Below are 11,258 nucleotides of genomic sequence, written 5' to 3' on the forward strand. Positions count from 1 at the left end.
ACCCACCAGCAAGGAGGCTGAGGGTGCACAGGAAGTTGTGAGCGGATAGAGCAGGGACAGCTGACCCCAAATGACCCAAGGGATAGTCCATACCACATGGTGTCATGGTCAGCATAAAAAGCTGGTGGAAGAAAGGGGGACATTTGGAGTGATAAGTTTGCCTTCCCAATTCACTATTACACATAACGAAGCTCTGCTGTCCTGGGGATGGCAAAACACCTTCCCACCCACAGGACGTGATGAATTCATTGCTTGTTTTGCTTTCCTTGCATGTTTGGATTTTGTGTTTAGCTCAACACGTAAGTTTTTTCACTTTTAGTCTTCTGATTCTCTCATGCATCCCAGCAAGGAGGAGTGAATGAGTGGGTGTGTGAGGCTTAGCTGTGGGTTGGGACAGATGGAAACACTACAAAGAGTTCCACGGTAACCCTCTTTATTTGACAATGAAAATCCACAGGTGGTCTGTTTCTTCTTTACATTTCCCTTCTCTGATGCATTCTCTGGTCCATGGTTGATATCTAACCATCACACAGGCAGCACTGTTCACAAATGCCCCTATCACCTCCTGCTGAATCCATTCCACCACGGCATGGCAGAGGATGGCATTGCCTCCTCTGTCCGTGACTGTGACCTCTCAGCCCAGCACTCACAACATAAGGCACTTGGCATGCAGACCACCACTCTTAGGGAAATCTAACTAGCCTAGGAAGTGAGAATTTTCCAAGAACTGCTTAGGGATAATGGTCATATAAAGAAAAAGCTGTTAGATCCAGCTGGCAACGTTAGCAAATGCCAGGTCTCCACTGGATTCATGTGAGCATTGAAGAGGTCTCCAGGCTCATCTCCTCCTCTAACTTCAAGGCAACAAGAATTCCCAGAACACATGCAGAGGCACAGAGAAGGTATTGCCAAATTGGTCTTTGTTTTCTTTTTTCAAAAAGCAGTGGGATTGATTAGCAGCCCTAATGTGTCACAAAGTCTCCCCAGCACAACATGCCTCTCTCTCCTCCTTGCTAGCCCAAGTGAACACACTGAGACCTGGGTCACCAAAACAGCCAAGAGTTGCAGATCCCACAGGGCAGCCAGAACAGGGAGCAGGTCAGGAGCTGGTTCCTGCCTTTCCTGTCCACACAGCAGCTCCCTGCTTCCTAACAGATCAAAACATGCTTTAACTCAAAAGGCAAAGTACCTACACTCTCTCCTAGAATACCAACTGCAAAAGTCAAGGGCTGCGGATTAAAAAACAGCAGCTACAGCTACCCATGCAACTTCCACTGTTTCCTCATGTTAGAACAAACACGGATTATATGCTATTTTTCCTAATTCCTGCTGCATTGTGTTCTGAGCAGGAGAAACAGCTGCAGAAAGCGAAAGCTATGTGGGTTTGTAGTTTAAGACAAGCAATATCCATTCTACTTAGGAAGTTAGATTTCAATTTCATTTTCCAAGTGAAGTTTAACTGTGATGATGACAAAGTTACTTAATTCAAGCATTTCCACTGCTTTTTAAGATGAAGACAACATCACTTTACATTTTCCCAACATAACACTCTTAAGGATCAGTCTGTGGAAGTGGTAGGCATTCACATATACAGTGGAAGTTGCAGAGAGCTGTAGATCAAGAATGTAAACATCCCCAAAACTCCACCAGCTACAATACAAAATACAAACAAAAAATAAATCAGATTATAAGTGTCAACCAGATTTTTGCAAAACTGATCTTAATACCAGTTCTTATTACCAATTCTTCATTTCTACAATAAGACATAATAAACCTATTCTACATCTCAGGAAAACTAAAAACTACGTTCATTAGCATCTCTGAAGCACAGCGGTGAATACCACAGAAGAGACCATTAAAAATTAATAATTTTGGGTTTAGTGCCAAGTTTACATTATCTGCAGTAAATTCAGTTTGGGGTAATATATGAGATGAAAAAGAAGAAATGACATATTATATAGTTCTCAGTCCAAAACTTGACCTCACACCCATTTTAACTGGTTACAAAAATCCCATTAGACTTAGTAGCGCTCAGTGAGCATCATCCATTTGCTACACTTGAGGAGATGAAGTCGTCTCCAAAAACATAAAAGGTATGACCACATAATTATGACCTCACATGATGACATCTTGCCACATTTTACTGCTGGGCACTTGCTGGGTAGGAGCTCCAGGCCCTACCATGCAGATGCGCCAGATATGAAGCCTCTTTGGTCACAGCCTGATCACAGCCTACTACAAACATAGGTTCTCATTCTGCCACATTCTCTGTCTCCTCAACCCTTTGCATTGAGGAGACAGCACCCAGGTCAGACACCAACTCCCACAGCACTGCCCTAGTGTAACACACGTCTTCCAAAAACTGGAGCATTGAGAGCATTCTGCATTTTCACATGCTTCAACTTCTGCTCCTAGACAGAACAAATAGCAGGATGGGCAGGTGCTGCAGAAGTCAACTGGATTCTTCTGCAGGATGCCTAAGAGACATTCAGATCTGCGACTACAAAATAGCAGCAGTGTTGCATACACTTGACTGCCTCAGTTGCCTCCATGATCCAACTCATTCCTGAGGCCTACATAACACAAGCTCCTGCTTCCCACTCTCTTACATGCCACCAGCCCCAGGGTACTTGCCCATTATCACACTGCCAGCTCCCACTTCCTTCAGTATATCCCCATGGTTCCATCTGCAGCAGCAACAGCACAGCCTGGGTGTTCCTTCCCTGCATGAACCTTTTGGATCTCCCCAGGCTGTGTGGCTCATCCCACTAATGGAAGCAGAAGCATCATCACTCAGAGAGAGCAGTTTTTAATCCCAGGAATCACCCCAGGTCACTCCAAAGCTGAGCTTCAAGAACAGGCAAGGCAAAGTACCTACAAAATATACTCCATCCTGGTCCAGCTTTGCTTCAAAGCTACACAAGGCTTTTAACATCAAACAAGGATAGGAAAGAGGCCTCTGATGGACCTGCTTTCCAGGAAAGGAGCATACAAAAGGCAATGGAGAAGCCATTGCTTGTACTTCCCCTCACTTCTTCCCACAAAAAGGAAACATAACCACGAAAAAAAGAAAACCAAAAAGGCAGAGATGGCTCAGAAGCACTGACAAGAACTGCTTGGAAAGTCATGCCTGGCTTCTCTGCCTGCAGATCCAGCAACCCAGAGAAGGCATCCAGCCCTGCAGCAGGGCAGAGCCCTGGCCTTCCCCCTACCTCGCTGCCTGAGGTCAGTGACCAGGCTGGAAGAAAGGCGACCTTCCCACTCCAATCCAGCTAAGGGAAGGACAACTGCAAGCAGCAAGTTATAGCACTAGGATCCCAGCTACAGCCTCCCCTCAGCCCACACAGCACTAAATCAAGGCTTTTTAGTGATGCCTTGGTGGAATTTTCATCCCAGGCATCACCCTCAATGGTGACAACCACACCAAGTGTCTGCAAGAATCTCCTACAGAAACAGCAGCAGGAGAGCTGCACAAAAAGCCTCAGTTAAAAGAGCACAATGCTCCTGTCCCTTGAAGAAACCTGAGCCAGATACAGATCCCAAGGCCTCAAAGGTCTCTTGGGAGCATATTTTGATATTTGCAACACACAGAAATGCCATAATAAGGTTGCTTCTTTAGCCTCTCTTAAAGGAAATTTAGCTATGTACAGCCAGAGCGTAAAAAGTGCTGACATGTCGAGGGGTTTCCTTCTCCCCTTAAATAGTGCAGCTTCTTCCCCATCTCTATACTAATACTTGCATTATTGCTGAGGCAATTATGAGCAGAAAAACCAAGAAAGTCATACAAAAAAAAGCAACAATTGCTTCTAGCTCATGCTCTTTGAAGCAAGTATCCAATTTTTCTGCACAACAAACTCTCCTAGACAAAGGCAAACACAAGCAACAGCCCTCTGAATGCACAGCCACTTCCAAAACATCCCGGAGTGAATCCCACTGTCCTATCCAACTGAAAGATCTCATTACCTCTTTTCTAATAAGTATGAATTACAAGTACACTCTGCCCACACTCCAAAGGTTAGGGGGTGCAATGGTATAGCTGATTGAACACCAATGTTGCACCAAGTGAGCTGACAGAAACTGCCAAAGTTTCCTGCTCTGCCCAAGCAGATGCTGGATCCAGCTCAAGTTCAGCTGATGCCCCTCATTAAACAATGGAGCTTTTGTACACAACCTTTCCTTCTTTGTGGCCACTTAAATACATCATATCACTGCTTAGGGAATTAGAGACCCATTTCCTTTGGACCAGCAAGAGAGCCAACAGGGGTGGTTTCGATAGATGCCGTATGCACGTGTGACAAGCCAAACAAGAGAGAGATGGAACAGTTCACAAACACCCTGGACATCTTCCAGAAATGAGACTGCAGGTTAGAAACCTAGAAAACTATGTCGGTGCTTTCTCAGCAAAGCTTTCCTGCAGGAGAGATGCTCTGGCACAGCTCAGTGGGACAGTTTGGCAGAGCCCTGACAGGGAATGCTGTGGGATCAGAATAGTGGCATGGTCCAGGACTGGTGAGGACTGTTTCATACAGCCCCTGTTCTTTGTAGGCTTGGCTGCTACAAACATCTCTAATTCAGCCCGGAAAAAAGGAGATGCACTTAGGAAGGTGAAGCAGAGGAGAGGGGAAGCACGTTGGGGAAAATACACACACATCTTTCAAACTGAATTTACAAAAGATTGCTGGCAAAATTAAATTTACTGGAGAGCAAAGGGCGTTAAGGCCCAAAATGCAGCCAAGCAGCTCTAATCCCTAAACACTGGGATTATCTCATGACAGCTACACTCGGGCGTCCACTCAATACCACTGTAAAATGTAGATCAACAGAATGCTTCAATGAACTGGAACTCGTTACCTCTAATTGCTTCTCTCACTTCTCTTCTAGATATTCCTCTGATCCCTCAGCCACCACATTTCAACAGCAAACACACACACACAGAAGTTCAAGTAATACCAGAGATGGGCAAATTAAAACAGGTTTTTCCAGACATCCAAAACATCTGCCCTTCTCTTTCACTTCATACAAAAACCAAGGTTTGCTGCACACCAGGAGACAACTCAGCAGTGTAGAGTGGCAGGTTTTAAAACACCTTCAACTAATATGATCCTTAAGATTTTCCAAAGGAGCAGAGGTTCCTGTGCAGCCAACCAAGTGCTGCTAATGACAGGCTTTATTTTTCCAAGCTAACAGGGGTACGTCCTTCAGCAGCAATTTCCAGGGGGCCACAGACCACACACAGAATCCACTCCAGATCTGTCTTGATTTCAATTTGGCTTCCCTACCACTGGTGCAAATGAAGCAGTTAATTTTTTTTTTAATTTTATTTTACTGGTGCCTCCTTTGGACCTCTGTGCCTCTTTGCATCAGTGTGTTCTGGTACTCCTGCTGCCACCAGTCTCATGCAGCAGAGCCACTCAAAGCTCTCAGCACAGTCAGAAAGCTCTCAGCACAGTCACAATAAAGCACAAAGCCAGCACAGCAACACAGCTGCTAAACCTTCAGTGACCAGCACATTTTTGAGACAATCTTGGAAACAGAGGTGCAAATCCCCGATGCAAAAGGAGCCCTGCTTGGTAAATCACCAGGAGGAAAAGCCAACAGAGGGTATTTCAGCCTGGGAGCTGCTCCAAGCTCAGCTAGGTGGGCAACCTTTCCAACATGCAAAGGAGAGGCCAGGCTTCCTGCAAAGTACCAGAGCACTCATGTTTCTAAATGGAAATTCTGAAAAGGAAAAATAAAAAGCATATGTCTACAGCTGGTACACATATGCAGAAGGAAACCGTCTCCAGTAGAGCCAGACGTCTGTTCAGCTTCCAACCTCACAACTGTGACCATCACCTTTAAACACAAACCTCTGGAATCTATAGAGGAATACTGAGAGAGCCTGGAGGGGTACTAAAGCATCCAGAATACTTCGCTTGGGCTTTCCATGTTCCCGAGTATGACAAGAAAACAGCCAACATTAAAGCACTCTCAACAACTCTAAAATCCCAACTTTTCGTCTGTTTGCCAAAGGTTTTCTTTGAACTGGAGATTTTCTAAGTGTTCCCAGACTGTGTAGGTCTAACTCATAACACTCATATACTAAAAAAAAAAAAAAAAAAGAAAAATAAAAAGGACAAAAGCAAACAGAGAAACACCAAACTTAGAGGTGACTCATTATAGTCATATAGCATCCCAGGAAACCTCATTCTGGATTCAAGTCAGAGGTCAGCTTCTAAAGGTTGGAACTTCCTTTCTTTTCTACAGTATCTTGTATCCCCTGCATTGCTCTGCATCTCTTTACAAAGACAGCCATGCCATGAATAATAACAGGGAGGAAAAAGCTAACCTGATTACACAGCTTTTCCACAATTTACTGGAACTAGATGTTCTCTTCTGCAAGATTTAAAAAATACAGACTTCCATAGGATCCCCCCACAGCAGAAAAGCTGCTATTCACTGGCCCCTTCTTGACTACATTCCCAGTGAGCCCTCTTAATTGTAAACCCACACCTGTCCTAGGAAATTATCAGCAGATTGATTTCTTGCCATCCTCCAGAGCACCACAAACAGGCCACAATTTGAATGAGGACACTGGTTATGAAGCACCAGCCATGTCCCTGCTCCCTGCTTTCCATGGCATCCTTCAGTTCAAGGTTTCCAGCCTTCGTGCTGGAAGGAGTCAGGCTGGTAGAGGGTGTTACAGACCATCTTCTGGATCATGGCAGGATGAGAAACCGCAGACTTTCCTGCGGAGGAAAGACTTATCATCTATTACATCATCATTTAGTCACAGAGGGACTGATCTCAACACCACTAGTCATCTCTAGGAACCCTATGCAGGCATGGCTGAATGTCAACACAAAGTCACCACTCATCGCTGCCACTAAAGGTTTACACGGCCTGGGTGACGCCCAGACCACACTGCACTGACTGTGCCCTCAACAGTCAGCCATGCTCACAAGAGTACCGTTCCCAAATATCCAGGGATACTGAGCACACAAGGCATTCATGGAAGAGGAACAAGGACCAGCTCTGTTCACACCTTCCATGTAACTTCACCCATATATTACCACCAGGTATATAATTTTAATTCACTAACCAGCCTAGACCTCATAAAAAATTAAATCAAAGTTCAGCTTACGGATTAAATGAGGAGCAGATTAACTCATTCAATCCCTTGCAAAGCAAGGGGAAGATACTTTAGTAACTTTCTTCAACAGTGTATGATGTTTGGTATACCTCTATCACCTGGAAGGGGAATACAGAAACTGCACCCTGGAATTATACCCTTGACTGTAGCTCTAAAGAGAAAGGGACACTTTCTAGCTTGCCACAACATTTCTCATGTTTCACCATGCAACGAACAGAGGGGGACAGAGATTGTTGTGAGGATACTTTCTCTTCCATCTGTGCAGCAGTCAGTCTCTTCTGACAAGCAGCAAATACAGCTGCATCAACAATAGCATTTTGGTGCAGTTTCACCAGTGATTTAGGCCAATATAATTTTTTCCTCTCCCCTCTGTTACACATTATTTTTACCCAAATCAGCAAGCTGATCCAAGTGATTCAACCATCCAAGCCAGCAGAGCACAAGCTAGTTACTGGTTAGTATTTATACAGTTAAAAAGCAGCAGTACCTTTGGGGCCCTTCACTTCCAAAACTTACAAACCTACCCAAATACTTCCAGGAGACATTCCTGGCTGGTGACCTTTCATTTTTGCCACTTATGAAACAGATGGAGGTAAAGACCGGCAGTTTCTGACGGACCTTTTCCTCCCACGCCATGATTAACTGAACTATGTCCCAGAAGCAGATAGCAGCCATGATCCGATTTGTCCCAATCCCAACCCAAGCAGCTTTACACCACCCTCCTAACAAGATCAGCACTGGCCAAACACCATTTATCCGGCCTGATCAGAGATGGATTAGACAATGAAACCCTAACTGCATAAGCTGTCTGAGCATGCTGGCCTGAGACAGCAGAAAACAAGAAGTCCAGGAAATTTAAGGACTGCTTTAAGCTTTTAGGCACCCTTTGCCCCAAGGTCTTCATAACTAGTTACTATCTTATCTTCCTATACGCTAGTTTTGATATTTCACATTAACAGGCTGCCCACAAAAGCTGTTAGTTTTACAGCTGCTTTAGTAATTTCTAAATAAATTATTTATTTCTGCATTACAAGTTGTGTTCATATCCTGAGCCACTGGTAGGTACAGGTTATGCAAAGAAGAAATGGTGGTGGGCATGGCACTCAGTGATTTCCTCGCTATCAGCCCAGAGACACGAGGTCACAAGTTTACACAGCAACAGCCTGTGGCCCTGGAACAGGAAGTAGAAAATTGACAGGATCTCCAGGAAAAACAAGGTAGGACAGTTGCTGGTGTTATTTCCAGCTTTGAGAAAGCCTCTAGTACATATGGGGGGGGGGGAGAACCCCAAAGAATTGGCTCTTTATTCCTCCTGCAAGCATTACGTACAGTTAGAGTATTTACTAAAAAGAACCCGTTATCCTAAAATAAGATACTTCAAAAGAAGACACTAACTGAACAGAAATCCTCATGAAAGACAATCTTGTGTTTTGACTTCTGGGTTAAAAGATACTGAATTTCTCAAACATTAAAGAACATGTTTTTCCTACCTCTGACATTATTTTTAAGTCTGGCTTCGAATTTGTTTTTTTTTTCACTTACAAACATGAAAAGATTCTCTAAATATATAAACCACCTCTTTAATAGTTACTTTTGGACAGAGAATCATAGAATGGTTTGGGTTGAAAAGGACCTTAGAGAACATCGAGTTACAAATAATGATATGTACTTGGGCTTACACACACACACACACATATATATATATGTTCATTGTCATATCTTGTATTGAAAAGATTGAAAAATCTTTTCCATATATACATATGGAAAGATTAAAATTATGCTATAAATGCCAAATAAGTACAATATGGGTGTCCTGATCTGAAGAACAGCCTTACTGACTACAGACATCCTTAAAAATCAGACCCTGCTAGTTGCACATCACCTAATTTCTCCACCGTTTGCCACCATTAGATAAAGACATAAACCCCAACTTTCCACTAATTAATTCCATAATGAATGCCTAGTATCATTAACACCAGCATTACAAACTGCTGTGCCCATGCACTGCCACAGCCTCGTGGCTGAATGCTGCAATCTTACTAACTTGCACTGTTCATTGAACAGACAACAAAACACTTTTCCGCGTAAATATAGAGGGAAGTCTTTTATTTGTACAGAAATTGTACTCATTTGCAATTGAAAAAAATAAACTTCTGCTAAACCAGTCCAAGACCCTTCCTAAGCAGTTTTCAATTGATTTACCACTAGTTTACATCAATACCAACCAGTTTAGGTAAACTAGTGCATCTCCTGTAGTTACATGGGACCTCTGCCTCAGTTCAACTCTGAAGAGCTGGAAGAATTTCATGTCACCGTGTTCGCACACTCATTCATAACTCCCAGCTAGACATCACATACAAGCACTCCTTCAGTGCTGAGCATCTTCGTCCTTGCAACATTGTCTGAGTCATACTTGACACCTATGTGTGGGAGAACACACTACTTCATGGGATAAAAAGTGCAGCACGATTTTTGCCAGCCCTTGGGGAGCACAAGCAGCAGCACTCGGGTGCAAAGCTCCAGCACACATTCAGGCCACACCACCACACAAGGAAAAACACAATGTAGTGGGGTGGAGAGACCACCGTGAAAGGCTGAGCAGCAGACAGAACCACAAACAAAACCCTCCTGCTGCAAGTTGTTTAAAAAATAAATAAATCTTCAGCATGAAAACTGAGGACAGCCTGGAAAGCAAAAAGGGAAGAGTATTGGTCAGCATTTGGCATCTTGATGAGAAGCACAGTGGAGAACAGGATGCTCCTCTTGGAAACTACCAGCGCTTAACAGCCCAAGAAAAGGTGAGAGAGGAGAAACAAGTTCAGATGAATAAATCACTCCACTTCCAAAGAGTTCCGACATACTTGTCACGAGAGACAGATGCCGAAAAGGCCACTGCAACTGCCATAACAAAACAACCCTCCACGACACCCAAACAAAGGGAGGCAGCAATACCTTGCCAGCATCATCCCACAAACACAAAAGCCAATGCACCTGGATTGAGCGATGCTTTGGAGACGACAGGTACGTGAGATCCTGAACCCGGCTGGAAGACACCCCACTACTCCTCTTCTCCCCCCTTGCCCGGCAGCACCTGGGATTTTTCGCGGTACTGTAGGAGCCCCCGGGGGGGCGGTGCGGGTGAGCCCCGCGGTCCCGGCACGCTCCCCGTGCCCCGCACCGCGGGCTGCGTTGCCGTGCCCGGAGCGCCGTACCCTGCCCGGGGCTCCCCGCGCCGCCCCCCACGTGCCGCGCTGCGCCCGCGGAGCCGCCTGGCCCGGCCCGGCCCGGGGAGCGCGGGGGGAGCCCGGGGCAGACCCGCACGCCCGAGCGCGGCACACCGAACCCCGCGACCCGCAATGAAACGCGGCCCGGCCCGGGCAAGCCCCCGGGGAGGGAGAGCCAGGGCGGCCCGGCCCTGCCCGCTACCTGCATGCCGCCGCTGTCGGCCTCCGCCTCCGTCCGCAGCCGCTTGCTGTGGCCGCCCTCGGCGCCGTCCCCACCGGGCATGGGCTGCTCCAGCTCCGGCTCCCGCTTCACGCCGCGGGCGGACCCCGCGCCGCCGCCGGCCAGGAGCTGCGGCTGTGGCTGCTGCTGCTGCTGCGGGGGCTGGCCGCCCTCCGCCATCCGCGCCGCCGGAGCCCCGGCCGCCCCCGCCGCGATCGCCCCGCTCTGTCACCGCGGCGCCCGGCGCGGCCGGGAAAGCAGGAGCAGCACAACGGGGAGGAGGAGGAAGGCGGCGAGCCCCGCGCCGCGACCGGAGTAGCAGCGGGCGCGCCGGGTTCCGACCCACCGGAGCGCCTCGGTCACGGGCTTGGCGGCGGCTGGGGAGGGGCCGGAGCCCCTCGGCAATCTCCGGAAAGGCCGGAGGAGCAGCGCGACCCCCGCTCGGAAACCTTCGGCGGCGGGCGGGGCGCGGGCAGTGCGGGCGCGGGCGGGGCGGAGCGGAGCGGCGGGCGGGGCGCGGGGGGAGGAGGGGCCGCCGCGCGGCTCGGTCCGCCCGAACCCGCACCCGCCGCCGCCGCCGCCGCCGCCGCCGCGGAGCCGCACGGGGCGGCGGGAAATGGCCGCCCGGGCTCGGCCCGTGCGGCCCCGCTCTTCGCGCCGCGGGTTGGACCGGGGCCGCCCG

At 47.5% G+C, this 11,258-nt stretch overlaps 1 protein-coding gene across 11 annotated transcripts in view; it reads right to left on the minus strand.

The window, feature by feature from the left end:
• Positions 1-11,029, minus strand: part of RBFOX2 (RNA binding fox-1 homolog 2) — a 175,154-nt gene extending 164,125 nt beyond the window's left edge. For all 11 annotated transcript variants that reach the window (XM_071551675.1, XM_071551676.1, XM_071551679.1 and 8 more), the window contains exon 1: positions 10,559-11,029. In XM_071551675.1, the coding sequence (XP_071407776.1) occupies positions 10,559-10,756 (198 nt within the window). In that variant the 5' untranslated portion in view covers positions 10,757-11,029. The remainder of the gene's footprint in view (positions 1-10,558) is intronic.
• Positions 11,030-11,258: the final 229 nt, after the last annotated feature.

Source organism: Pithys albifrons, chromosome 3 (assembly GCF_047495875.1).
Source record: "Pithys albifrons albifrons isolate INPA30051 chromosome 3, PitAlb_v1, whole genome shotgun sequence".
In the NCBI taxonomy this organism is placed as follows: domain Eukaryota; kingdom Metazoa; phylum Chordata; class Aves; order Passeriformes; family Thamnophilidae; genus Pithys; species Pithys albifrons.